We start from the raw sequence: 27,252 nt of genomic DNA on the forward strand, positions 1-27,252 counted from the left end.
TTTTTATCCTAAAGGTCCTGCGGATCGTCGCCTGATGTTTTTCGTTTCGTTTCGCGCCAGCAGCAAAAGTGCCAAGCTCAAAGTTTTGTTTACAAAGTTTTCAAATTTTTGTGGCACTGAGTTGAACTTCCGCCGAGTACACCCCATTCCCGTTGCCGTTGGCAGTCTCTTTCCCATTTCCCATTTCCGGCTGCTGTTGATGATGTTGCTCCTGAGCTGGTCCTTCCTTTGAGGGGGACTGTGGTGCTCCTGGCAGCAGCTGGCCCGGTCTTCGATTCACAGTCATCCATCATTAGCCGACAAATGTTCGCCGCAATTATATGGCAAGTATATTAAATTTCCATCCATTTGCCCATGCAACTAAATGATGCAGAAAATGCCATGCAATGCCAATGGCACTGCCCCTGCCACTTGCCCCGATCCCGAAGAGAATGGGGATGCTTCTGGTTGTGTGACACTTACTTACGCGCTTATTTGCCTGCACTTGAGGGTCCGTGAAGACACATCCTGCGGCTCCTTCAAGTTGTCATTGCGCGTAAAATTATGTCAATGCTTGTCAACTTTTCCGTTGAGCCAAGTTGCTCGACAAGTGCGCCCTGTAGTGTCTTGGAGAGTGCATTGAGTGAGCGCCTGAAAGTTTTCCCTGCCCCCAAATCCCCATGCCCCCTTTTTTGCAACTCGCTAAGAATGGCTCCTGGCAATGCTCGTGTGTATGTGAGTGTGTGTTATTGACTATGCATAAAGTGCATTTACAGTGCCTCCCCAGACAGTGGAAAACGACAAAGATAGGAAAAACAGTTGCTCTTACTGCCGGAAACTTTTTTAATTTAATGTAAAAATTATCTACCTCAGACCCACATAATACGGTACGCAAATCGGAGGTCCTTACGACACGACAGCTTCGTTTAAGTTAACTTAATGCCAACTTGATGCTCCATTTTCCCAATTACCCCGGTTAATTAGATAGACGAGTGTGTGCGGGGGTTTGTAGCGGTATATTGCAACTGCATTTAATAAGTTTCGCCAGCCAATTAGCCTGCCTGCCCCGCCTGCAACTGCATCCATGCATGAAATACCCACCAAGTTCCCACCAAAATGCACCCGAAACTATTCTAATTGTAAGTTGAACGTTTGCCCAATGAATGTCTTGAAGCTCACAAGGCGCTAGTTGTCTTGATTAATCACCCTTATAACTATGTAAATATCTATGTAGTGCTACTGATTTAGATTTTACTTTGTGTATGCAAGCTGGTTCGATTTGAGCACTTGTACCTCGTGAATCGAAGCGTAGCTGTATGTGTAAAATACTATCTTTGTATATGGACTACGAACCGGAAACGGCAAGTGCCGCTAAGTCCTACGAAATCCCATAACGGACGCACTTTCCCAATCCATTCAGTAACCGAAACAATATACACCACATGGTAACCACACAGAACGACACCTACGTATACTCTCTTTAGCAAAAAATATTTATATACTTATGTCATACACAATTTATATGATAAGTGTCTACTCTTTTCCTTTTTCGTCTCTTTTTACGCTCTGACATTTCATTTTCCGATAACAACCAACCAACCAATGCGCATTTAACCAACACCAACACCAACTCCACACCGCACACCACTATTGTAATGTGAACTCCACACCACCACACCACAAACCGAAAACCGCCAACCAACCACACAACCACCCACAACAATCCCCCAACACCCACAACAAACACCACAAATCAGAGCGTGCCGGTACTTCGCACATTTGGCGGTCATCACATCGCGTAGCGCGAGCGGGAGCGGGAACTGGCAGCAGTCCCCCTTGCAGCAGCGGCAACCACTTCCAGCTCGCCGGCGACCACGGTGGCCACGCCCACCGGTACGCCGCCGCTGCTACCGCCACTGCCCAATGCGTTCGTGGCCATCAAGACCAAGTCGGAGTGCAGTAACAGCAACAGCAACCACAGCAACAGTAACAACAGCCTGACTCTGCACAGCGGCAACAACAGCTTCAAGTCGAGCGGCAACGGAAGGAAGTCCTCGCCCCAGCCGCCGCCACTCCCGATGAAGAACGGAACCAAGCAGCAACAGCAGCAAGAGTCACACTACCAGCACTTGACCTATCAGCCACATCCCGGAGCCGCACGCAACACACTGGATCGCAAGCAACAGCAGACAAGTGGCGATTACTGCACACAGATCAACCCGCATTACCTTCAGACATTTGATAGCCTGGACCACTACAGTGTGGCCACATTGCAGCAGCAACAGCAGCACCGCAGCCAGTCCAAGTCGCAGATCTATAGCTATGGCAGCAGCGGCACCGCCAGCGACAATTCGAACCACCAACAGCACCAGCAACACTATCACAGCAGCAACAACTTAGCCATTGAGCACCACTACCATCCGCAGCACGGTGGCGAGCGGTACAGCCATCCGCATGTGCAGCAGCAGCAACAGTCGCAGATGCAACACCAACAGCACCATAGCCTGAAGCACCCCAAGCACGGAAAGGGTCACAAGAACGGCAAGCACGGCTCCAAGGGCAGTAGCAGCAAGTCGCAGGACGATTTTAAGGCCATGCACAAACAGCAGCAACACCAGCAGCAGCATCAGCAACAGAAATGCGGCAGCAGCAACAACAAGCAGCTTAAGCGCAATGGATGCAGCAATCAGCAACAGCAATCGCAGCAGCAACACTACTCTAGCTCCAGTGATAGCCTACCATTTGATAATAACTACTATTAGATGCACCCACACTAACACAGCAACACTATATCTAACACAAGGATGGCATTGTAAAGGGTGTTCCAAGATCCAAAAAGACGAGCATAAAGATCTTATTCAAAAATCATTGTAATATTTTTCTTATTTTTTTTGCAATTTAATAATTATTAAATTGATTATAATCAATTAAAAGGCAAGAAATATTGAAACCTGATATCAAATTAGAAGATTTAGATTTTTGTATCCTTTATTGGTTATTTAATTTTTTTGACATCAAAACCAGACTTAAAATATCTGATGGAGTTTTTGGAACACCTTTTGAGTATTATACCATAATCGAAGCACTAGACACCACACATTTGTGTTCAGCAATTGGTTTTTTGATTGACGCATTCTTAATGCTGTATCCAGGATACAGTCTTGATGGCGATGAAAATTGATTTTGCAGCTGCAGGACACCGAATTTCGAGCATTTTTCGGTACGGCGGCTGCAATACGTGTACACACAGGCATCCACACAATTAAAAATACATACATATACCAGGCTTCAGTGGGAGTTAAATGTTTTAGATCAAATAATACGTTAGGCGCTTGTTGTTTTCGAATGAAAGCCTATAAATGAATTGAATATTTGCTTAGTCTATAAACTAAAATAGTTCTTAGGCATTGTCAAAGGCGTATGCAATTGAAAGCCATTGAGATTGCAAACAGCTTATTGTTTACTGTGTACATAGAATGGTTAAGACAACAAAACTAGTTATATCTATTGTAGACGTAAGCAAGGCCCACCAGCCCCCGACCCTTGGCCCCTTTTGAAAAACCAACCCGAAAAGCTCACCAACCACCCCGAACTTTAGCACCGAAAGCAGATCGTGTTTCTTGGCCATCCAAAGACTCGGCTAATCTCATTTTGTTTATTTGTTTCATTAATGAATTGCTTGAAATATCTGCCAAACCACACACCAACAACATCAACTACAACAACATCAACAACCACCACACCACAAAACAACAACTGAACACGCTTACACCTCCAGTCGAGTTCCCAGGCCAGAAGCGTTGGCCACGACGAACTGGGCAACCTCCTCTGGCAGCAGGATTCCTGCGAGTTCCTTGAGCAGTTTCCAGATTCTCGCTGCCCCGTGCCGCCTCTTAGGCACTGCCATGCTCCCGGGCATGGGCATGCCCATGCGCCCAACACGCTGGCCAGGCGGAATGCGGATCTTTTTAGCGGGGACCTTGGCATACCGGAGATCAACACACATGTCGGGAGCGTGGTACACACGTTCGAGACCCTGGCCCTGCAACGCCGCCTGGCCGAGGCGGAGGAGCAGGAGAGGCTGGACCGCGACCGGGAGCTGAGTAAGTATGAAGCCAGCAGCACCCAGAGCAAGTACAGCCAGCTGAAGCGCCGCTCCCAGGAGATGCGCCAGCGGTTGGTGCAGCAGATGCACCGCCAGCGATTGCAGCAACATCAGCACCAGCAACAGCAACTGCAGTTGCAGCAGCAAAAACAGTTGCCACTAGCACGCTCACGAACACAGTCGCAGCCACAGCAGCAATCCATGCACGAGGGCACCCTACTGACCAATAGCTGCAGCACCCAGACCTTGGCCTCCCACTTCTGGCAGCCTGCTCAGCGCCGATCCACGGAACAGCTGCCTCAGTCCACTTTCGAGGACTATCGCAAGAATCTGTTCGGCACCTTGGGTAGGCGTGGAAGCGTTGAGGAGCCTGAGGAGTTGCAAGACGAATCCTTCATTGTGAACGCCGCCTTCGACGAGATATTCTCTCGGTATGATGACGATGGAAGCGAGGTGGGCAGGGGTCAGGATCGCAGCCGAACCCACACCCACACCCAGACCAACACCGACGACCTCTTCGAGGATGAGCATATGCTGGTGAGTCTCAGCGAACTGGACGACGAGGTGTTTGCCAGTCGAGCGGCCACAGCAGCTACCACGCCCACCAACAGCAAGGCAGGACGAACGCCCAAGCACAGTACTCCGGCCCTGAATGTAAATAAATATCCGGCTCCAGCACCACCTCGATCCCGTACCCTCACAAACCTCTTCGAACGTCTGAAGTCGCAGGATCACAAGCTGCAAAAATACCCGGCGGAGTCGGCCCTCAACGATGCCGACTTCAATCGTGGCTCCACTGTGAGCAAGTCCTTTGTGCAGCAGCTGAGAAAACCTTCGCAAAAGCAGAAGAGGGCTCCTCGTCCGCCGCCCAAGCCCCAGTCCAGATCGCAAGTAGCCATCGCCCATGTGACACCTCTGCGCAAAGCCCTGATCTTTCCCAAGCGATCCAAGTCCTCCAGCGAACTGCTTCTGGACGATTTGGGTGTGCAGGCGCGTAAGTATCGCAGTAGAAAGGATCAAGGATCAGCGCTCTAAAAACAAAAAAGAAAAAAATAGAAAGGCACACAGTTATGCACCTGTTTTCTCACATGTTGACCCTCTTAACCTTTTCTCCCAGATAGCATTTAAATGTGGTTTCTTTCCTTATTTCTGTTTACCCAGAGGCGACGCTTTTGTAGGCTAAGTGACCCAAAACAAAAATACCCATAACCCTGATTTAGACCCTGACCCGAACCTGAATCCGAACCGAATTGAATGAAAAAGATAATCCGATGTAGTTGTGGAAGGAGTGCAGCTATCCCGCCGCCATAATGGAAGACAAAGATACGACCCGAAGCGAATCCCAAAGATAATTGAGCCATACAAGTGGATACACCCGATGAACTAAACTAATTTCGTAAAATACCATTAATTAAATTAAGCCAAGTACATTATTCGATAAAATGCATGAAAATCAAATCTGATGACTAACAATATTTATATATACACCCGTATATAGATATACTTATACATTACTGTACAAATAGGATTGGTAACGCCCTACAAGAGGGATAGATATGAAAATTAAAATCAAACGGCTATCTTGCTCTCAACCCAGTGCAAGCTATTACGAGTACAAGTTTGTCTCTTCAATTATAATTTAACTTCATCAAAGAATATACCATACAACCGCGATATACATCTAAATATTATACGGATATATATACATATATATACATATATATAAAGCAAGCATGTAACTGCGTCATTTGTTGTAACTTGTAGGATAATTGCGAAATCAAACAAAATGTAAACCAATTACAAAATGAAACATTACTAACTTTTACCTGCATGCAATAAAAGATTTGAAAATGTAAACTCTGTGTTAATTTCTTTCATTTAAGGGGATAGCAAGCCATGTATTTTGATTGATCATATTACAATGGTATATCAGCAAAAGGATATACTTTAATTATTTTTTGATGACCAGTATGCATTGGTCGGGCGGAGCAGCAGCTTGAAGAGTCGAATGGCCGGGCGTCCTGCCATAGGGCTTCCACTTGAGCAGAAAGACCAGGCTAAACAAACATTGATTAGAAAAATAGATACCATGATGTATTGACATTAACTCACAAGCGTTCCGGACCACAGATAGAGGAGTTGCACGGTTCAAAGGATTCCCAGGAGCTGCCAGCTGGCAAGCGAGCTATTTCCTGCTCCCACTTTTGCCATGTGTAGCGAATCGTTTCCTGCTCCTGCGACCAAATGGAGTGCGCTTGCGGGCTTTTCAGCACAAACCGCGGTGCCTGGTAAGTGCGCGTTGACCGGTCGATGAACTCCAATACGAAGAGCAGCTCGTGATCTCGCGAATGCGTCAAAGCGTACAACTTATCGGTTCCCAGGAAGTACTCTCCAGCCTGGATGCTATTGTACCCTTCTCGGAACTCCTTGGCGGTGCGTTTGGTGCCGTTAAAGCGTTGCAGCACCAGTGTCCAGCCACCCTCATTCAGAGCCTGTTCGCAGAACACATCAAATGGTTTGCTGGTCTCCTCCAACTGAATGCGGGTGTACCCGTACTTGTCGGTGAAGGCGCAGTTGCGAGGTATGGCTTCTGTTTTGGTGGATAATTGCTCCGTGGCATTGGCCAGACGATTTAAGACTTTGGTTTGCTCGTTAAGCTTGTCCTTAAGATCGCGGACAGCAGCCGTCAGGGCCACATTATTGTGGCTACAAATAAATACTTTTTAATATAGTTACAATAGCGTTCGTAATTACTTACCTGCCAGGAAGTTTTACGTGCACTCCTCGCCGTTTACGCCTCGAGGCAACACTTCCTTCAACCAGCAGCACTAGCAATATTATTCCAAACAACACTCGACTGAGGTTCATCTTTCTGCTTCGAGCTCTTGAACTGTTCTGAGCTAAAACCTAACCTTAGCTTTGCAAGAAGAATTCTACACCGCCGATAAGACTGCTGATAGTTAAAACCTTGACCGTTGCAAACTGCCACGCCAAAAATATCCGTCTCCAGCTTATCACTCTCCGGCATCATGACGCATCGCATTATTTTAAATCTAAAAGCCGGCTTCAAGTTAACTGCACCGATGCAACCGTTCACCAGAGTGGATTTCCTCTTCATCCTTTTATCTGGTATTTGTTCTTGTCGCAGCGATTAGAAGAGAAGGGCGACCTCAGTGAACTTAGACCCTGCGCCATATATGGTGCATTTATGCGGCTTCTCGCCTATGTCAATATGACGCGGTGCATTCCTGACAGTGGTATTTGGGAGATCTGTATCCAATCTCCGGACACGGGTCCATGCCGTGGAAACGCTAAGCGCTACGCCTACTATCCTCAGTCCCAGAGCTGTGACGCCTTCATCTATGGAGGCTGTTGGGGCAACCGGAACAACTTCCTCGCCGAGAACGACTGCCTGCACACCTGCAACTCCATCAGGGGAGCTAAGGTCTCTGGATATCCCAAGGAGTGTGTCCTGTCCGAGTGGTCGGGCTGGTCCGCCTGCAGTGTCTCAGCGAGGCCCAGAACGGAGGACGTCCTTGTTTCAAGAAGCTGGTCAAGCATCGTCCCTCCACAATGCCTTCCTGCTAGGCAGGACTAAAACGATTCTATTTCACTTATTTGAGAATTTCAAATGAAATCTAATTTTTGGAAGCTTCTTCTTAAAGAAATTTTTTTAATTATCTTATATTCAAGCAAAAATGTAATTTTAAATGTTTTCAATAAATTAGTAATAGAAAAATGTTAATTAATGACGTTATTTGTTTGAATTGCAAAAAAACCTTTTTTTAATTTAAGTGCAGTTTTCCACATAAATATCCAGAAAACTATTTGATTTTCAAACTATTTGGTTTTACTAATAAACGATCAAATCGAAAACAATGAACTCCCTTATATTTCCCTAATATAAGCCTCGTTTAAATTGCTTAATCATTCAAAATTTTAAATTGCCATTTTTACATTTCTGCACGGTATTTTCTGGAATATGTAAAATACTCGTTACGATTTTCTGGAGCCGTTTTACAACACTAATCCAGAAAACAGCTGATTTCTGTTGTAATCGATAGAAAATCGATTGGACCTTTGGCGCAATCTTTAAAATACCCTTTGACCATTAAATATTGGCTCCCACCGTATTATCTCATTATTTGTTTACGATCTACTGTTATTAACTTAACACGGTGGTAATGATAATCTAATGATCGTATCTGAACAGGTTGTCACATTAGAAGAGTTCGACTATTGGAATAAGAACATCATTTCATCATCAGCTTATTTAAAAGAAAATATTGAGATACCCATTCAATTTTGAGTTAGTTTATTTTGATTGGTATGCCTATATCTTGGCCAAAAATTATCCGATCCTTAAGCGGAATACCTTAAACTGTTTGTATATTGATTCTCTTTCGATCTGCATTAATATCTAGAAACACCATTTTTTTTCAATTTTTCTTCAAATTTTGTGAAGGATCTCCTACGAAATTATCAAGATTGCATGGGAGCCACAATATGGCCCCCAGCGACGGCTATATCTTTGCCAATAATCATCAGATTCTTGATCGGAGTACCTTAAACAATTTGTAGATTGATTCTCTTTCAATCTGCATTTAAATCTAAAAACAAATTATATTTTAGATTTTTCGTCACATTTTGTGGGGGATCCCCATCGAAATAATAATGAATGCATGGGAGCCACAATATGGCCCCAGCGATGGCTATATCTTTGCCAATAATCATTCGATTCTTGAGCGGAGTATCTTAAACGATTTGAAGATCAATTCCCTTTCGATCCGCATCAAAATCTAGGACCGAATTATTTTTTAGATTTTTTATCAAAATTTCTGGAGGATCCCTTCGAGATGTACAAAAACGCATGGAGCCACAATATGGCGGAGTTCCTTAAACGATTTGTAGATCGATTCTCTTTGAATTATTTGAATTAAAATATGGGAACCCTGATATATGGGAACTCTATTTTTTCAGCCAATATTACCAGAAACCTTATTCCATTGAAAGACAAACATGCATACTTTTAAAAGTCGTTTCGGATGGTTTATTATAATTAGGGAAAATCATAAATTAATACAAAATTAAAAATTAAACTATTTGATGGGACAGAATAGAGCACAGTGAAAGGAAAATATGTTACCAGGACAGGGATCATAAGTCTTGCAGCACTTAAAGCCAGAAATTCCTTCGTTTCTAAGGACAGTTATAATCAGAAAGTAACTAGCAAGGACATCAGGAGCATCGTCCGCTGCTTCCATTTAGAGAATATCATTTTTGGTTTTAGTTGGAGAGCCGCTGCTCTACTCGCCCGGTTTCCAGGCTTCTTAAATGCGCAGGTTGGGATTTGTGTAGCGGACGTACTTCAGGAGGGCGTCGTTCTCCTCGCAGACGAAGGACTTCTTGTGGTGGCAGGCAACATCGTGCCAGTTGACACCGTCATTGTAGAACTGGTTCAGCAGGGCCAAGCAGTTCTCAGGGGCGCCGTTCTGCTTGAATTCACGGTTGTCGGGCTGGGGCAGGCCGATTCCGCCGGTGGGAGACCAATCACCCTGGGAGCGCTCCGTGGTCGGGGCCAGTTTCTGGAGGGTGGCGGTCCAGAACCATCCGTTGATGTTCGTGGGCTGGAGGTCTGGGCGATCGCAGCCCTTGAAGTCGCACAAGCGGCCACTGGTCCAGATGTATTTCACCTAAAAAACAATAAATATTGAAGTTTTGCTATAGTTATACTTTAAGTAAATTTAAAAAAACTTTACAATTTAAGAAGCAATTTATATACTAACAAAAATATAATAAGAATATTAAACAATGTATTACAAATAAGCTGAAAATAAATATTTTCATGGAAAATCAGCATCAATCATTTGTAAAAAAATCTCTATTAATCAACATAATCAATATAATAATTCCGAATCTCCCAAAAGTTCATTGCTCTGTGTGAGATGCTAAATCAGAAATACATTTCTCCAATCAGTTGCGCCTACGCAAGAAAATGCAGCAAGTTTTTGGCCATCGAACTCATGCAGCACAGAAATAGTAGAAATTTAAGCTGCCAACAGTTTTGGGCCTGTCACGCCCAAACAGCCATTATTATCGCTGAAAGCGAACCCATTTCATTCCCGTTCCAAGTCCGCGCCCTTTTGTAGCCGCCGCACCCGAAACTGTCAACAATTCGAGGCAAGCAACCAGCAGACCCAGCAGACGCAACCGCGCAGCCGCAGCTCTGCGTCCATCAGTCACTTTCACCTTATGGGCCATAAAAATTGTTTTGTTAAAAAGGCATAAGCCATACAACAAGGCAGTCTAACAAAGAGCCAGCCGGCTTGGATGGGCTGTCTGCCCTTTTGGAAAACTCCAATGAGCGTGGAGCTGAAACAAATTTATGGACATTGATTTCGGTTTTGTCGGTTGCGAGTTCAGCGCATTTTTCCGGGCCAAGTGGGCCTTGTAATTGTTAAAATCGGACAATGAATGCATTTGCCCCCATGGCGGAAGCCTATGTTAAATGAATTGTGCTTTATGCACCTGTCCAAGTAAAAGGGAACTTGACTAGATGATAAGGAAGGGGAACTCATTAGGGAAGCGGTTTTGATGACGGAGAAGTGTCTTGGAAAGTTTTGTGTTCCTTTTTGGATATTTTTATATGTACATTAAAAATATCCAAATAGGAACAAAAAATGTGTGGTAAACTTTTTGATTTCTGATTTAAAATAAAATAATATATATAATTCAATCAAATATAACATTTCCTGGTATTTTCCATCAATAATATTTCATGAATTTTTAAATTATATCAAAACTATTGAAAAAAATTTCTTCTTCGGCTTTCATTTAATTTCCTTTTCGATTAGACGTCAATTTTGTTGGCAATGGATCCGTTTGCGTGTTCAGAGTTTGCTAATTTGTTAAGTAATTTTGTTTGGTAGCTTTTCCGGCGAGGCTTTCCCACCGTATACCAAATTTATGAACTTTCGTTTTCAATTTGCCACTAACTGCTTTCCCATGTGAGACCGACATGAGGTGAGCAATGAGTTGAAAGATGGGAGATTGGAGATGAGCCGGCCTGACCACAACTGTAAACTTGACACTTGTCCGTCTCAAAAGAGTTACGCAACAACTGACATCTTCATTCGTGTGCGAAATTGCAGAGACAACAACTGGGAAAGTTTTTGTATTTTTATGATTCGAATTTTTTTAGCTGTCTGCTTTTAATGCGTAATTTCACATTGAACTTTGCAGTGCGGTGTTAATGTCGGATTTTGCAATTACGTTTGGGTTTCTCTGCATCCTCAAAATTAAGGTCAATTTCAAGCTGTAAGCTGCCAGAGCTGGCACACAAAGCGCGTTAAGCAGTTCACTGTCGGCTAAACAGGCGTTATTTAACATGTCAAACAAATCGATAGGTGACATAATGGCATGCAAAAAAACCGGAGGGTAATAGTAGACATAAAAAAAATGCTAAGCGCAGATATCATAAATTATTGGCAATTTTTTTTCTCTTTCCCCGACGACGTCTAATAGGTGTAAAAAATTCACTTCGATGGCATCTATTTATGTTTATGAGGTGTGTGCGGTCAAAATAAAAGCATATGATACCTTTCGCTGGAAAAATTTATAAATAGCCAATGAGTTGCATATTTTAGTATATCATTGGTACCATTTGTGTTCACGATTAAAGCATAAAAGTCTGATCAAACAGGTGCATTGTATATGGTGAGATCAATTGAATGCCTTATATAAGGGTCTTGGCTATTGATAAAAGATTTATTGACTTTAAATTGTAGTGCCAAATAAATTTGTCAGTTTTATATTTTAATGACCCTAATTTGATATAAATAATCTTTAGATTTGGTAATCAAAAATTTTAGTTCATCATTTACTGAAAAAGTTCGTTGCCTAAGTCTTTTGATTTCCATTAGTATTTAAAGGAAAGTTGTATTGGTAAACAAGATTAAATGGAAATTTCCCATATATATCTCGGTAAGTTATCGCGTTTTAATACCTTCCCTAATTAATACGTTAATTAAAAGAAATCAATTAATTAAATTAATTATTTAATCTCACTTCAGAGAAATGCCTTGATAGTTTTTGAGTATTATTCACTTACATTCTCGCCCACAACGCGCTGCTTGATCCACTCGTTCTCCAGGCTGGTCTCCAGGGAAACGGAGTCCATGCACCGCCTACGGCAGTAGTTCCTGGCGGTCAGCCAGTCCTCCTCCACGCCCTTAAGTTGAGGGTCGCGCCACGAGAAGAAGTATCTAAGGGGATATAAGCAAATACGAATTATTGAGACTACTTCTATTTATTATCGAAGTTCCGGTAACTCACCCCTTGCCGTCGGGTGTCTTTTCGTGGATGATGCGCTGGGCGCAGAGCTGCGGATTTGGTGGCTCCAAGCGCCCATTCTGGAACTGGGCCGAGCCGAGGCTTAGCAGGCTCAAAACACACACACCGGCGACGATGAAAGCTTTCATTTTTTTTATATATTTTAAGTCTATGCAGGGCACGCACACACACTCGCACTTTCAGTGGCTTCAATTTCTCTGGGATCGCGTCGCGCTTCTTTCTACCGACCGTTCGGCTGGCACTGATCAACTGGAATGTCAAAAACATTCGGGCACCCCGGCTTTTATATGTATGGGCTGAGAGCCATGCAGCTACGCTCGACCTGAGAAGAGGGACTTACCCGAAAGAGAGACTTTTGGATAAGTGAATAAGTTGTTTTAAGGTTTTGATTAGTGTATGTTAAACACTTCAAATTTCAAGATATGTATTCTAGGACTTAAATACGAAATAAATTTAAGTATTTGAAGTTAAATTTTAAGGCAGAAAACATTTTAAAGGTTAGATGTACATATTTCTCCTTATATAAACTATGTACGTTTACTTTGTCCTCAGAAAAATAATTATTTCAGATAGTTTTTCGTTTAGTTTTTTCAGTGTATGTGGAAAAATTGTTGGCCGCTGCGTTTGGGCCAACTTAACATGCAATCTTGAATGTTAAGTGGGCAAAAGCGATGCACGGAAAAGGGAGCTGGTCGGGTGGGTGGGGAGGCATTGTTGGTGGGTCTTGCTCATCTTTTTTTTTGCACCACTTTGGTTTGAATGGTCGTCAAATGGATTGGCCTAACTCCCATCTAATTAGCTACACAAACACGCCACAACTTGGGCCAAAAATCTTTTTTGGCACAGAAATTTCGATTTTCTGTTGTGCGTCTCCCGACACTTTGCATAAATAAATGCATTTTGAACTATTGTTCGGCATATATTTGTATTTGTTTTGTTTCAGAGGTATGTATGTATTTTCCATTGTATTTGTGGTTTGGCGAATTGCATAATCGAAGCTGAATTGTTGACTAAAGATTGATTTCGATTTGATTCCGCAAGTGATCCATATACATTTTTCGAAGATTGAAGATTATTGAATGCTTCAAAGAGAAAGATTCAACCTGTCCCAAACTGGTTCTGTAATTTTTTTAAAGCATCCTAGTTAAAAGATATTCAGTCTTATTTTTAAAATTTTAAAGGCTCTCAAAAATATTATGCAACAGTCTCATAAAAGGCCAGAAGAAATCTTCACACTCACTTGCCGTTGCATAAGCATAAGAAATGATGCGAGCCCATATGCATTATTTTCTCCACAGCTTCGGACCCATATCAAGGTCAGACGCGACGAGTACGAAAATTTCACCCGATTAATGTGAAGAGCAATCCCGAAAACCCAAAACCCAATTCACGCATTTCAACATGATCGCCCCGATAAGTTAGTCTCCTCCTCGTTTGTACATCTTCCCTCACGTGCAGCTGAGCATGTCGACCCTACACAAATAAAAACACACCAAATCAGGCGGAAAAAAACAAAGATTTGTGGCTCAGTCCCTTGCCGGTGTTAAATTGTACTTTATGGCGATCGGTAAAACGGCAAAAGTTACACGAAGGCAGGTGCCGCTCATTACCTGACATAAGTATCTCGTGGGACACTTGATGCGGATTATGCCGAGAGCTAAGTCATGACACGCCTATGTTTGTGCATGATTTTTGAGGAATTTCATTTCACTGTTTAAAAACATGTGATATTTAAGATGTGAAAATTCGAGGATACAGAGAACTGGACATAAAATATTTTGACAAATATTTAAGAAAATGAAAGACAAAACTCATAAAAGTATACATTCCCATCACTGCCCACTAGTAGCCATGAAATTTCCCAACTTAAAATTGGATTGAGAAATTTATGATATTAAATGTTATATTCAAATTACTCTACGTGCAATTGTTGAAAAAAATTAAAATTAGGCAATCCATTTAAATGGTAAACACGTATTTATTTCAGCAGTGTTTTAGGTAAGCATAATTTATTTAATCATTGTGAACTCTTTGCATTACATGACTCCCCTCGGGCACTTTCTGTAAATCGTCATATTTAACGATAATTTTTGTGGCACTATTTATGTGATAAGGAACCGGGAACTGGGTCCAACTGTCAATATATCAAGAGTCTCGGGGCCTATTCAAAAAATTACCGCATCGCATACCCACATATTTACGCAATGAGTTCCCAAGCCAGGGTTCGGGGCTGGGGGATACGGGAGATCCAATGTAGATGGGTCTGGGGATGGGACCGAGATGAGATCCAAGTCTGTGGACTGGGCCTGGCCAATTTGTCGATGAGTTGGGTAAATATTAACGGAGAAAGTGCCGCTGTCAGTTGGGCTTAAAGGTTTTTGTGCTGGCGTTGTTTTTCTTTTCGGAAATATTTTTGCACAAGTTACATATTGTTTAATTATTTGCACAGAAAGAGAGTGACTTCAGGTGCAGTCGTCCCAATTTCCACAAGTGTCGATAATTTATGCAAATATGTTCACTAATAGTTATGCAAACGACAATTTATCTCTGTTTGCCCATTTGGATTTCCCTTCGAACAATTCGGTCTCAATGTCAATTTTGGGCTGTCTGAAATTAAAAATAAAATTATCCGGCATAGCAACAACAATTGCCCAAGTAATTTAATATTTATGTCAGCTGCATATGACTGTTAAAACATTTTATAATTAAAGTTTGCTTTATGCTTCAACCGTGATTTGGTTTCAAATATTTTCATTAAGCTTTTTCAAAGCCTACTATTATTTGATATTGAATTCATGCAAATTATTGGGATTTCTAGAGGAAGCACTCTCAAGATCTAGGTGAACACGTTGACCTAAAGACCTTATGATGATGCGTTTTGTTTTACTAATTTGAATAATATTAAATGAAATATCTTGGATTCCCATTTATCTTAAGAATTTTGATCACACATATATAAATATTATCACATTTATACATTTGAAGGCCAAGGCTTTCGGGCTAGTTTCAAAACTTTTTTATATTTAATTTTGGCACCTAACCAGTAGCCGTCAACACTAGGCGCCACTGAGTCAACATTGTTTGTTGTTTCTTGAATGCTAATGACCAGGAGACAGATTTTAATTACAAAAAGCCACAAGTGAATATTTCAGCAACAAACTGAGACTACACCTCCTTATTTTTTGGAAAATTGTGTTGCAATGCAAAGTACCAGAAGCGATTTCGCATATTTTTTCTTTTTTTGGTTAACTTTTGCAAGGTGTCCGTCTTATGGCGGACGTGGCGACGTGTTTTCAGCCCATAGTTGTACATTAATTGCATTTCAAATAGGTTTTCGATTTGGTTGGCCTTGGGGCACGTGATATCCTATGCTCTGGACATATTTATGGGACGCTCACTTTCCTGAAGTGCATTGTTGCATCAATTAATTGAGAATTGCCAAAGTTAAAAAGGAATAATCCGCAAACACAAAGTTCAAAAATATACATTTTTTTATTTGTTTTTTACTTTTTTTGCTAGTTTAAAATTTAAAGAAAAATTTCAATTTTTAATTTAATGAAATTTACTGTGTTAAGGATTGAAAAAGGGATTTTTTTTTTAAATTGCTAAATTTTATTCAAAGTAAAAGTTTCCCGATTTCTTTTAAAATATAAATCTCTTTTATGAATTGTCCTATTTTCAAAAAAACGAAAAGGTTTTCAGTTCAAACAGTAAAGCTGCCACCTTGTTGGAAATTCCGATAGAAATTATCGATAGCTTCCGATTAACAGGATTTATGTGTTATTGACGACTGGTCACACTCCAAGCTCATGTTTTTGCTGAAAATTTTCGCTTCGCTTTTATTTCGTCATAAAAACAAAGTGTGCCTGGAAGATAAAAACCGGTAATCGCTGCTAATACGTTTTATTGACGGTTAGAAAAGAATACTGCGCAAGATGGGCCGCCGATGCTGCGTGGCCAACTGTCCCTCGACATCGCGTCTTCTGGAGCACCACGGCGTCACCTACCATTCGTTTCCCCTTGACCCCGTCATCCGTGCCATTTGGATCAAGAACTCCCGAATCAGCCTCGGCCGCCAGATCACGAAAAGCGTGCTTGTCTGCTCGCGGCACTTTCGCCGGCTGGACTTCAACACCATCCGCAATGGCAAGTACCTGCTGAAACCGCGTGTCTTTCCAACAGTGTTCCCCTGGGGCAAAATGGATGCCTCCGAGATTGAGGCCGATCACCGGGCGCTGCAGCAGGCCAATGTAGAGGGTGCGGTCAACCAGGGCGCAGCCCACACCTCCGCCAACGAGGACGTAATCAAGGCCACTGTAGACCAGATTGTGGCCCAAATATTGTCGGAATCAGCAGAGCGCAGTGCCGCGGAAGCTTCTAAAAAGGAGAAGGACAAGGAAGCCCCGGCTCAGACCTCACCACCAGACACCAGCAGCACACCCAAACAATCATCGGTCGAAGAGACGACTGCCCCTACTCCGTCTACTCCATCAAGCAGCTCGGCTGCTTTGCCCAATACCGGGGGCTCCAGCTCGAATTCGCCGTTGCCAGCTTCGCCAGTCAAGTACAGCAATCCCACGAACCTAACCATCGGAGCTCGCTTGGAGGCTCTAAACGCGGAGGGCAACTGGATGCCGGCCAGGATTGTGGAGGTAAACGAAACCGAGCAGACACTGCTAGTTCGCTTCGAACGCAACCACAAGCAAAAGACCTCGCCGTCCACGAGCGGCGGCTCCCAGGAATGGATGGCCATCAAGTCGGAAAAACTCCGCCAGCGGCTCAGCAATCGGGTATTGCCAGTTTTTGCACTGGACGAGAAGTGCATGGCCCGCTGGTCGGGGCCGCGCAAGTTCCCCGGCACCGTGCGCAAGCTGCTTGGCAACGATACCTACGAGGTACTCTTCGACGACGGATACATAAAGAACGTTCGAGCGGTTCACATGAACAAGTTGCCCAGGCAGCAACTGCCACCTGCTGAGGCAGCCGGAAGTGCACCCATCAACGCAGAAGTGGCAGGAGCAGCTGCTGTACCTGCTCCTGGAACATCAACAGCGGTCCTGCCTCAGGCTGTGAAAAGGCCAAGTACTGGAAGCATTCCCAGCTCCGTCTCTACCAGCAAGAAAAGCAAGTCCACGCCCCAGCGCAAGGATTGGCCTCTGTTGGATATGTCTAGTCTGGATTTGGGCAAGTCTTTGGTCACATATTTATTTGATATACTTTCTAACCGAAAAAAGTTTCCATCAAATAGTTGCTCTGGGACTTCCGGATATTCCACACGACGGAGAGTGGACGTGCCATTGGGTTAACGACCAACCCATTGGCACCGAAGGTTTCCTAATCGTTGGCGAGCACCAGAAGCCTACGGTTATTGTGGAGGACTGGCGACTGCCTCCCGGCTGGATCAAGCACATGTACCAACGCTCCAATGTGCTCGGAAAGTGGGACGTTATCCTAGTCTCTCCCAGTGGCAAACGGTTCCGCTCCAAGTCGGACCTGAAGGTGTTCCTCGAGTCACAGGGTCAGATCTACAACCCAGACATCTACGATTTCAGCATTCACCGTAGAAGAGCCAAGGACATAAACGCCTATGTCTACACACACGATTACAATCCACAGCCGCCGCCAAAACCGAAGCCGATGGATGTTTCCCTAGACTCGACACTGGATCAGAGCAACACCACATTGTCCTCGCTGCCCTCGACCCCGTTACCCGTGAAGGACAGTCAGTACATGGAAGCGCCAGTGGCTTCGCTAGTGCCGCCTGCGGAGCTTATGTCGCCTCAGGCTCAGGTCGGAGATGACCCCAAACCCAAAACGACTCCAGAACTGTTGGAGGCAATAGAGGGCAGTGCCGGTTTGAGCTTGGAAGGTGATCCAGGCTTGGTCGAAAATGGATTTGGTGAGTAGATACCCTCTTGCTAAGCTCTTTCTTTAATGTTTTTCATTTATTGCAGCTTTTATTGGCGGTCTGAAAGTTCAGATACAGGAGAACCTATATGTTTGTCCCCGCGAGGGCTGTGGAAAGACCTACCGCAAGGAAGACTTTCTGCTGATTCATATTCGACACTACCACAAGGAGTTTGCCGAGTAAGTTCTTCCCAGAGTGCCAGTCTCCACTCCATTTTTAACTTTGCAATTTTTAGGTATGTTAGTCACTGCCCAAAGATGCAGGAATTGGCGGTAAAACGCACGCACGCCTCTTCTATCGAGCAGGGTGATGGGGCGCCCAAAAACCAAATACCCAATCAGCAGTTCTTCGCCAAGGTGCACCAACAGGACGTACAGCAGTCGCGCACGTTAAAACGCCAAGCTCTTCCAGTCACAGTCACGCCACCTAGACCCTCTGGCACTCCCCCTGTAGTTTCCCCTGCCAAGGCAGTAGTTTCGCCCAAGCAAGAGCCTTTGGGGCCCGTGACCCCCGCGGTAGAGAACACCAATATTACAGAAAATAAGCCTCTGGAGCCAGCTCCAAGTCTCCCGCTGAGCTCCGCCGCTCGGTCCAGCAAACGAGCTCGCTATTCACCCACAAAGCGGCCTTCAGGGTCGCGGAAAAGTAATCGACAGCGCACCCAGCGTCGCAGTAATTTGACGGACAGTCCTGGCCAGAATCCAAGCGAGCATGACACCGAAGATACAAGGCTGTCCTTCAACACGCCCACATCGGATCTTCGCACCGACTCCAAGAAGAGACGCATGGGTCCTGCTGGCACTCCAATCAGTTCCATTGATTCCCCCGCTACAGCGGACTCTGGATCGACGCCATCATCCAATGATCAGGTGGATATCAACGCCGCTTTGGCACCACCGCCAGCAGATACGCTTGGAAAAGCGCCACAGTACATCAAGGAGAATGGAGAACTTATACGGATAGTCCGTATGCGGCAGGAGGAGATCATTAACTGCATTTGCGAATACGGCGAAGAGGATGGGCTGATGATCCAGTGCGAGCTGTGTCTCTGCTGGCAGCACGGCGCCTGCAACGGTATTATCAAGGAGGCCGATGTTCCAGAGAAGTACGTCTGCTACATTTGTCGTAATCCGCAGCGCGGACGGGACTCAATGCGGTTCAAGCACGACCAGGACTGGCTCTTTGAGGGCAAGCTGCCTTCGGCTGCGTATCATACTTCGAATCCGCAGGCCTTCAAACAGGCTGACATGTTGAAGCGCTCCCACACACTTACCGGCAATCTCCTGGACGCCAAGCGCTCAATGCACTCGCTGCAGGTCAAGATCAACATTGCTCGCAACAGATGCCATCCGAAACTGTATTTGTGGGCCAAGAAGTGGGACGAGGACCATGTGGATGGCACTGCAGTGACACCAATTAAGCGCCCAAAGTCGGAGAATACTCAGGACTTCCCGCATATTCCCCAGCCTGAGGCAGCCATCGATCCAGAAGAGTGCCAGTACCGTCTGATAGAACACGTGAAAGTGCAGCAGGCCCTAATTTTGAACCGACTTAATGACATCGAGGCGGAAATGGATGGTAAGTTAATAGTCAAATAAATACTTTCTTGAACTAACCGTATTTTGCCTTCTTCAGAGCTCGAAAAAGACGACAGCCTTGATGACTTGAAGAATAACGACGATATCTCAACGACCAAAGAAGCTATGGCCACGTTCATCAAAGAGCTCGAAACATTAAAGCGGCTCGCGCGCCTGAACCAAGTGGCCAATCTGAAGCAGAGCCTTAAAGATCCCGTAACCAATCCTCCAGCTTGATTCCAAAGTAATCTATGAAGTTAGAATTAAAGAAGCAGTTACTGAGTGATCTGTTAGGGGGTTGTCTTTCAGGAGTTTCTGCAAGTCGCAGATGAATCTTTCATACAAACTTCAATGAAGAGATCCAATTCCCAGTTATACTTCTAAACTGTTGAATGTTCTTTGGTTTATTTTTATGAACAAACCCCTTTTTTACATTAATATGATACTTAAGAAACCCATTTGAAGTGTTAAAAAATATAAAATGGCTTGAAAGCTTAAAGTTTCTTCTAAAGGCGTATAATTACATAAGATTCTGTAATGCAAAAAATTATAATTTCAAGGTTTACTCGCAATTTGTTTCCTTTCAACCGCAACCAAATAATGTCATTCAAGCGAGGAATCTTCTGCGGAAATGTTCTGGGCTTATCTAGGCGGGATGGCCCTCTTCCTCTTAGCGTCGGCTGAAATCGAACCGATTCAATCTGCTGAAGGAGCGACTAATAATTCTTCAGAGGTTATGGATACTAGATCGGACGAGAATTCAATTGACCCAATCGCCAAAAGGAATCACAATCCAAAATTCCCGTACATTGTGTCCATAGGGGCCAATTCAAATGGATACTACAAGCACCTCTGCATGGGAGTAATAATTGCCAAGGAATTCGTCCTGACCGCTGCACATTGCATCAAGCGACCACGTGGGAGCAAGCCCAGAAAATTATATGTGGCTGGTGGCTCTGATCGTTTGAACAGCTTTTCACAAACGCGTTTCTTTGTGGTTAGTATTTTGACGCATCCCCACTTCAAGATCCTGGGTGGTCACGACATAGGCATAGTCCGGGTTTTTCCACGTTTTCCCCTGGACAACGTCCGGTTCCGAGCCATTAAGTTTCAAAGCAAAGAGCGGCAGGGTGGCGGTCTCAAGGCCTCTCTTCTCGGCTGGGGACGGGTAACCATAAAAATGGTGAAGATTTTGGAGGACCTAAGCTTCCAAACTATGGACAACGAAGTTTGTTTCCGGAAGCACCGATTTCGGTTCCTCACCAGCTCAGAAATATGTGCCATGCACTTCAATGGATCCAGGGGTGGTTGTGATGTAAGTGCTTCCAAATTCATTTTCACCTCCTTTTTATGTATTTATTTTTCCAGGGTGACTCCGGAGGTCCTTTGATAAATTTAAAAACGGAATTTCTTTACGGATTACTTTCCTACACTAGAAAAGCCTGCCAGCCGAGGACGCCATATGCCTTCACAAGGATAAGCACTCACTCCAATTGGATCGAGGAGTCTATGCCCAAAATGCTACAAATAAGGATCAATCCTGGAAACTATACAAAGTGGAAGGACAGACAATAGTCTTGTGTTCATTTAAACGACTATAATTGTATTGAAAAATAAAAGAACAAAAACGCTTTCCAAGTTTTTACAAAATTTCATTGTTTCAATTTTAATAGCATAATCAATTTTTATTAAAAATTTTAAGTTATTTCCTATTAAGCCATAGCTGCGTTAAAATTTTTAAGAAAAAGTTTTTTTTTAACTTCTATCGTGAGCTTAAAAATATTTTTTTTTCAGTAAAATACTTTTCAAATTTGTAACGTATTTTAAATACTAATATTATTAATATTTAAAAAAAAATGTTTATTTAAAATATTTTATCATGGTATTTTTAAAAGGTATTAGTGTGTTTTGGCCGTTTTTTAAATGATTTTAGTATTAAGCTTTTTAGAGATGGCCTTGAGATGGAACTTGCATGTAGCCATCTGGCAACGCTGTTTGCGCCGGCTCTTATCGCAGATAAAAAAACAAATAAACAGACGACCAAAACAAAGCGGCATTTGTTATCAATAATTGCGTATAAATAAGCTCATTGGCTACGAATTGCTATTCAGTAAGTGCCAGACTCTTTAACCAAAATGTGGTCAAAGTTTTTAAGGAATTTCCGCGCCCCTAGGTACTGCGACATGCCGGACACCAACTTACCAACAGCTAACTGTGAGGAGGCCATTACCAAGCTAAGGAATTTCGGATACGCCTTCGATGACAGTAAGTAGAACAGCAAATAGTTCTCGTGGCAGTAAACCCCAGAGACCCATATCTTCCTGCAGCTGGGGTACTTCGTAAAATTGATCCTGCCACCGGCGAGCCTGGAAACGACCAGTTCTCCTACAACGTTAGCAATGACGCCACGGAGAACGAGAAGCATTACCAGAAATTAGCAGATGTACGTATTCTCATTGAAAATGGGATATCTAATTTATGGATACTCACTTAATCTTATCAAATCAATTTACTTCTAAAGCAAATTCCGGAAATCGTCTATGCCCTACTGGAGAAGGAGGGCCTTAGGCGGACCTACATTCCTTTTGGACAGCCGCCTGAGCAATCTTCCTTTATATATTCCCTGCCTGCAAAGCTGTCCAAGTCCAAGAAGCTCCTAGTTCTTATCCATGGCAGCGGACAAGTCAAGGCAGGGCAGTGGGCGAGGAGGTAAGTAGTATTCGAGCTTCGATGAGTCATAGTTTTCTTGGAAAAAAGTCAGATGGCCTTTGGGGCCTAATTGTATTCGATAAGAAGAATAGGTCCCTTAGGATCCAGTTTGTGAATGTGAACAAATTTCGAAAGAAATACATTATACGCTGGAACATGAAATGAAAACATATTATTTTGTATACAATTTTCGCAGCTTGATCATCAACAACTCCTTAGATCACGGAACTCAACTGCCATATGTGCGACAGGCTCGAAAACTAGGATATGATGTTCTCATCACCAACACAAACGATTTAAAGAGATTTTTCGACGGCAAAGACAATCCCATAAAGGGCGTAGAAACACCAACTCAGCACACCAAGTATGTTTGGAAGAATATAGTGATACCCTCCAATCCCGAGAGTGTGGCGATTGTAGCTCACAGCTATGGAGGCTTTCTTACAATGGATTTGGTATGTATTTGAAAAAAATTGGAATCACATGCATTTTAATAATTCTAAAATTTTTTTAAAGGCGGAGCAGTTTGTGGACTTTTTTAAGGAGAAAGTTTTTGCAATTGCCCTAACCGATGCGGTTATGGGTACTATCCAGAGCAACAAAGAGTACATATCAGAAGTGGCGTGTGACTGGGTTACCAGCAAGACTCCGCTGGGCACAGCCGTTTTAACCACCAAGGGCAGCATCCGGAAGATTTCAGCCGGTCACACCAAGCACGAGTGGACCTCGTATTCGGCAATCGATTCCATATTTAAGTACATAGAGAATAAGTACGAGAAAAGGTCAAACAAGAAGTGACAGCATAATGTCAGTGTGTTCAAGAATTTTTTGTAAACCCCAAGTATATCCTAAAAATGTGAATATAAATTATATTTTTACCGCATTCCCACATTTGACACTGATCCCTTCTCCCCGAGGACAAACACAAACTATCGATTTGCTATGCATAAATCAAGCGAGCGGACAATGTCCGGATGTGTCACAAACACTTACATCAGGGCTATTTAATTTGATTTTCGGCACTTTGGCACATTTCGTTCGAGTTAATCATATTGATGGCTGATGTATTGCCCTCGATAAAACAAAAGTCTCCCGCTTGGCCCATCGGCGGCGGTAAAAAATCAACAAGAAAAATTCCCCAAACGAAGTGACGGGCCGGATAAGCAAGGGCTGTCATCTCAGGCATCTGCATCGAATTCCTTGGGGTTGCCCCTGAAGAGCCCTTCGCTCGTGCTAGTTACCCCTGTCTGGGTTTTTTCTAGCTATGGTCCATATCGTTTAACTAAGTGCGTCATAAAAAATGACTGGACTTTCTCATTCTATTCCATAAGTTGAGTAAACATGGAAATATAAATGGAGTTCTGTAATCTCTAAAAGTTCTTAAACGAAGTTTTGGTATGTTTCCCCAAGCACGTTCTAGAAATTATTGAAAAATTTAGTATGTCATCAAAAGCACTTTAGAAAATTTTAACCTAGTCTTAAGTCATATTAGATCCTTTTTCATGGATACCACTACAGGGTAATCGTCCTAGGGTAATCGTTTAATATTTCTTTTGGAGGAAAGGAAGATTGCAGCATGGAAATTCGCAAACATTTACCAGCTCATTAATTATGGGAGAGAACAATCATAATCCCATTGTGAAACTTTAAAGACTTTCCCTCACCTTTATTCAGAGGGATTTCTTTTGGCAAAGGCACAAAAAGTGCAACCAGTGCATAGAGGAGAGAAACGTTTGTCTTTAGCCTTAAACCGAACTTAATACCCACAAAGTGAACCGGGACTCAAACTCAAACATCCAACAAGGGGCGGAGAGTGGGAGGTGGTGCGAGGTGGCCGGGTCCTGGCAACCCTACAACTACGGCAGCCCCAACCTCCGTTTCCGGATTCCCGCCCTGCTGGCACAGCCCCATCCGTATACATTATCGCTGTCATGGCCGCAGTCATGGCTTCTGCTCCACCTTAGACATTTTTATATGTATTCAACATCGTTGTCGTCGTCCTATGGCAGCTTGCTATCTACACTTTGACTCCTTGCGCCCTACGCCCGCACAGATGGCGACTCAGGACTCTCACACACACACACACACACACCAACAGCCGACAAGGATGGCATCATGCTGCTTAGAGGGAGAACGCAGAGAGCTTGGTCGCCTTCGCCAGCTAAAAGCTGTGCACGAGTTCAGGAATGGGTCATGCGCCTGGAGCCCGAGTCTAACATATATAAAACTCGGATATATATACGTTGATAATACATACGGAAGCCAGTAAATAAGCTGAAGTTGCCCATGTAATCGCATTGGTTGAGTAAATAAAAACAAATGCCTCGCCTTTTGTGATATTTCACTTTAAAGTCGGACCCAATTTACACTGCAGTAGTCCTCGTGTCCTTAACATCCCACAAAACAATGTCTAGCAATTACTTACAATAATCCTTTTTCTTATGGTTATTTGATCAAATCTTAGACGGGACGCATCCCTCACATGCTTTCGAGGATTTCCAAGGACTAGCACTTTCCACATCTCAAACCCTTTAACTCTTGGGTTTCCAGCAAAAGTGTATTGATTGCTTGGGATAATGCTCCTTAAGATTTTCATTTTAGATTGCATAGAAATTTATTTGGCAATTTGTTTTTTTCGCTATATCCTTAGAAAGTTATAGTTTCTAAAACTATTTAAGGCTTTTACAAGTTAAGGAAAAGCTTATTCATTTTTGGGGGAATATCTGTGTTCAACAAAAACTTCCTCCATCTGTACATTTTCAACTCAATTCCGAGCAACTAATTTAATGAAAATCTCCATAAATCAAAACTCAAAATATCATTTTTGCCATTTTTTTAGGGAAAAAATTGTGCGCCTGCAATTTCCGGTGTAAGGAAATATTATTGTGCGTTACTTTATTGCTTGAAAAGTTCAAGCGATGTCATTCAAAAAGTCATAAATAATAATGTTTTCCAATAAATGTTCACATGTGAGTGGGCATCGAGGGGGAGTGAGTGACGGAGTGGGCGAAGGACCCCGGACTCCGGGCCATACGCACAGACGCATACGTTGCGGTTGAGTGCAGGAGCAAGACCAGACCTGGGACCAGGACCCGATACCAATCGATGCCTTGCTGAAATGACCGTTCATCGTTGAACCTTGCCCAGTTTGACTTTCTCCCATGGAAAATTTTTTATTTCGTCGGCCAAAGGACGCCCAAACTGTGTGGGATCCAGACCCCTGTAGAATCCATAACTTACAAGGTCATTTCATTGCACGCAACCATTAAGAATTTTTCCTTTTTTTCCAGCAGAGATATTCCGGCTTTTTTGTTGTATAATTTAATTCTCATGTGTGACGAATTTTTATGGCTGACAAATGATTGATGCGATTCTGCCACTTCCTGTAAATATCATTAAAATTGCCCCTCAAGGATACCCACTTGCTCTATGGTACTTTAAAGTTTCATCTTGTTGTTAAAGACAACAATTGTCTGGGCATTGTGGACAAAGGGGAAAGTGTTGAAATGCAGGTTTAACGCAGAAATAATACCAAATAAGATTAGATAGCATTGTGTCTTGGGGCTATGTCCTTTCGACAATGATAGAGGGATGGGGGAGGCTCAAAAAGAAAAACAAATAATGTTACAAATTGCAGCATTTGCACCCCTTTTAGCACAAGCCGTACCAACAGTGGGCCATTGTGGGGCCGGGAAGCCTTCTTTTATTATGTAAGAACTTCAAAAATAAAACTATAAATTTTTTAAAATATTTTTGATTGTTTTTATGACATTATATTTCCATTATGTATGTAAATCATAAAATTAAATTTTTTAAGAATTTCGTGAAAATTTACCCACTGTCCAAAAGAGTCAGTGAAAAAAATTTTAAATTTCAAACTCTTCCGCCGCCCCAAGAAATCACAAATCACGGGGAAATGCAATAACAAAGGGAACCCTCTGGTCGCTGAATGTTCAACTTATTTGCGGTTTATGTCCTTGTTGCTGTTCCTTTATTCATGTCGCTGAGGCGACAAAAAGGACCTTAAAGCCAATAAAACGATTTTTTCGTCTCTATCTATGAATTGTAAATGCTTAGCCCAAAAAGGACAATTGAAGTGGCCGCTTCCGTTGACAGCTTCGCATAGGTCTCAGTTTCCCTTCTCCTCGCGATTTAAGATAATAGTATCATCAACGCCACTTCAGGACACCCTCACCCACAGGATTCCAAAAGGGGGAATGGAGTGCCGGATTTGTCTGGGTTTCAGGGTCTCAGGACTTACTTCGGAGTAGGCGTTGTTTGGGTCCTGCCCAATGGCTTCAGGATTTGGTTTCGGGCTTCGATGATAACAACTTTGGCGGCTAATTTGCATTGAATTGGTGGGTAGAGAGTTTCGGAAAGAAAACTTAAAGCGATTTTGGTTTGGTTTTTTTTGCCACCAAGTGACAGATTCTTCACGCATATTTAAAAAACATTTAAAAAACCATTAAATGTTTTTTTTTACCTTTTCTTCTATTTTTTTGGGGTTGTAGTATCACACCCCACATTTCATGAATTCGTCCTTTTTTATTTTGATTTTTTACAAAGGCTCATTGTTGTTGTGGTTCCAGTTGCGGATGCCTTGGCGGTGCTCTCTAATCTTT

At 43.1% G+C, this 27,252-nt stretch overlaps 6 protein-coding genes and 1 long non-coding RNA gene across 12 annotated transcripts in view; 5 read left to right on the top strand and 2 right to left on the bottom strand.

The window, feature by feature from the left end:
- LOC6500508 (hemicentin-2) overlaps positions 1-5,389 on the top strand; it is a 102,983-nt gene extending 97,594 nt beyond the window's left edge. For 3 of the 5 annotated variants that reach the window (XM_032449841.2, XM_032449843.1, XM_032449842.1), the window contains one exon: positions 3,758-5,254. In XM_032449841.2, the coding sequence (XP_032305732.1) occupies positions 3,758-5,119 (1,362 nt within the window). In that variant the 3' untranslated portion in view covers positions 5,120-5,254. Of the gene's footprint in view, positions 1-1,736; positions 1,894-3,757 lie in introns of those variants that run through there. The other 2 variants (XM_044714036.1, XM_032449845.2) reach the window with 2 other exon arrangements.
- Positions 5,390-5,930: 541 nt separating this feature from the next.
- On the bottom strand, positions 5,931-7,002 carry LOC6500028. Its single transcript, XM_001953331.4, has 3 exons — positions 6,843-7,002; positions 6,197-6,790; positions 5,931-6,141 (listed from the first exon to the last, which is right to left on the bottom strand). Exons 1-3 carry the CDS (start codon positions 6,950-6,952, stop codon positions 6,036-6,038), a joined length of 810 nt encoding a protein of 269 aa, XP_001953366.1. The 5' UTR covers positions 6,953-7,002; the 3' UTR covers positions 5,931-6,035.
- Positions 7,003-9,108: 2,106 nt separating this feature from the next.
- LOC6500027 lies at positions 9,109-12,716 on the bottom strand. The gene is made up of 3 exons (XM_001953333.4): positions 12,419-12,716; positions 12,195-12,348; positions 9,109-9,777 (listed from the first exon to the last, which is right to left on the bottom strand). Exons 1-3 carry the CDS (start codon positions 12,562-12,564, stop codon positions 9,415-9,417), a joined length of 663 nt encoding a protein of 220 aa, XP_001953368.1. The 5' UTR covers positions 12,565-12,716; the 3' UTR covers positions 9,109-9,414.
- LOC116654522 lies at positions 11,332-11,687 on the top strand. Its single transcript, XR_004309743.1, has 2 exons — positions 11,332-11,521; positions 11,609-11,687. It is a non-coding gene; the product is annotated as an uncharacterized LOC116654522 (long non-coding RNA).
- Positions 12,717-16,191: 3,475 nt separating the features above from the next.
- LOC6500511 lies at positions 16,192-20,486 on the top strand. The gene is made up of 5 exons (XM_001953334.4): positions 16,192-17,620; positions 17,685-18,335; positions 18,391-18,523; positions 18,580-19,922; positions 19,980-20,486. Exons 1-5 carry the CDS (start codon positions 16,372-16,374, stop codon positions 20,156-20,158), a joined length of 3,555 nt encoding a protein of 1,184 aa, XP_001953369.1. The 5' UTR covers positions 16,192-16,371; the 3' UTR covers positions 20,159-20,486.
- A 26-nt stretch (positions 20,487-20,512) lies between these two features.
- LOC6500512 (granzyme M) lies at positions 20,513-21,571 on the top strand. Its single transcript, XM_001953335.4, has 2 exons — positions 20,513-21,236; positions 21,290-21,571. Exons 1-2 carry the CDS (start codon positions 20,553-20,555, stop codon positions 21,494-21,496), a joined length of 891 nt encoding a protein of 296 aa, XP_001953370.2. The 5' UTR covers positions 20,513-20,552; the 3' UTR covers positions 21,497-21,571.
- A 314-nt stretch (positions 21,572-21,885) lies between these two features.
- LOC6500513 (FAM172 family protein homolog CG10038) lies at positions 21,886-23,513 on the top strand. 2 transcript variants are annotated; one of them, XM_014911107.3, is made up of 6 exons: positions 21,886-22,031; positions 22,095-22,186; positions 22,249-22,364; positions 22,443-22,630; positions 22,827-23,085; positions 23,147-23,513. In XM_014911107.3, the coding sequence occupies exons 2-6, from the start codon at positions 22,105-22,107 to the stop codon at positions 23,426-23,428; spliced, it is 927 nt and encodes a 308-aa protein (XP_014766593.1). In that variant the 5' UTR covers positions 21,886-22,031; positions 22,095-22,104; the 3' UTR covers positions 23,429-23,513. The 2 variants fall into 2 exon arrangements, with proteins under 2 accessions (XP_014766593.1, XP_001953371.2); XM_001953336.3 differs by lacking the exon at positions 21,886-22,031 and having other exon boundaries at positions 22,048-22,186.
- The last annotated feature ends 3,739 nt before the right edge of the window (positions 23,514-27,252 follow it).

The sequence above is a fragment of the Drosophila ananassae genome, chromosome 2L (genome assembly GCF_017639315.1).
Source record: "Drosophila ananassae strain 14024-0371.13 chromosome 2L, ASM1763931v2, whole genome shotgun sequence".
NCBI lineage: Eukaryota > Metazoa > Arthropoda > Insecta > Diptera > Drosophilidae > Drosophila > Drosophila ananassae.

Bases quoted from the DNA above. Each gene is read 5' to 3' on its own strand.
- LOC6500028 (XM_001953331.4), bottom strand. From the start codon at position 6,952: ATGAACCTCAGTCGAGTGTTGTTTGGAATAATATTGCTAGTGCTGCTG. The intron at 6,791-6,842 runs GTAAGTAATTAC...ATTTATTTGTAG, and splicing joins CACGTAAAACTTCCTGGCAG to CCACAATAATGTGGCCCTGA. The intron at 6,142-6,196 runs GTGAGTTAATGT...ATGTTTGTTTAG, and splicing joins ATCTGTGGTCCGGAACGCTT to CCTGGTCTTTCTGCTCAAGT.
- LOC6500027 (XM_001953333.4), bottom strand. From the start codon at position 12,564: ATGAAAGCTTTCATCGTCGCCGGTGTGTGTGTTTTGAGCCTGCTAAGC. The intron at 12,349-12,418 runs GTGAGTTACCGG...ATATCCCCTTAG, and splicing joins AAGACACCCGACGGCAAGGG to ATACTTCTTCTCGTGGCGCG. The intron at 9,778-12,194 runs GTAAGTGAATAA...ATTGTTTTTTAG, and splicing joins AGCGCGTTGTGGGCGAGAAT to GTGAAATACATCTGGACCAG.
- LOC6500511 (XM_001953334.4), top strand. From the start codon at position 16,372: ATGGGCCGCCGATGCTGCGTGGCCAACTGTCCCTCGACATCGCGTCTT. The intron at 17,621-17,684 runs GCAAGTCTTTGG...TCCATCAAATAG, and splicing joins TATGTCTAGTCTGGATTTGG to TTGCTCTGGGACTTCCGGAT. The intron at 19,923-19,979 runs GTAAGTTAATAG...TGCCTTCTTCAG, and splicing joins CATCGAGGCGGAAATGGATG to AGCTCGAAAAAGACGACAGC.
- LOC6500512 (XM_001953335.4), top strand. From the start codon at position 20,553: ATGTTCTGGGCTTATCTAGGCGGGATGGCCCTCTTCCTCTTAGCGTCG. The intron at 21,237-21,289 runs GTAAGTGCTTCC...TTATTTTTCCAG, and splicing joins GATCCAGGGGTGGTTGTGAT to GGTGACTCCGGAGGTCCTTT.
- LOC6500513 (XM_001953336.3), top strand. From the start codon at position 22,057: ATGTGGTCAAAGTTTTTAAGGAATTTCCGCGCCCCTAGGTACTGCGAC. The intron at 22,365-22,442 runs GTACGTATTCTC...TTACTTCTAAAG, and splicing joins ATTACCAGAAATTAGCAGAT to CAAATTCCGGAAATCGTCTA. The intron at 23,086-23,146 runs GTATGTATTTGA...ATTTTTTTAAAG, and splicing joins GCTTTCTTACAATGGATTTG to GCGGAGCAGTTTGTGGACTT.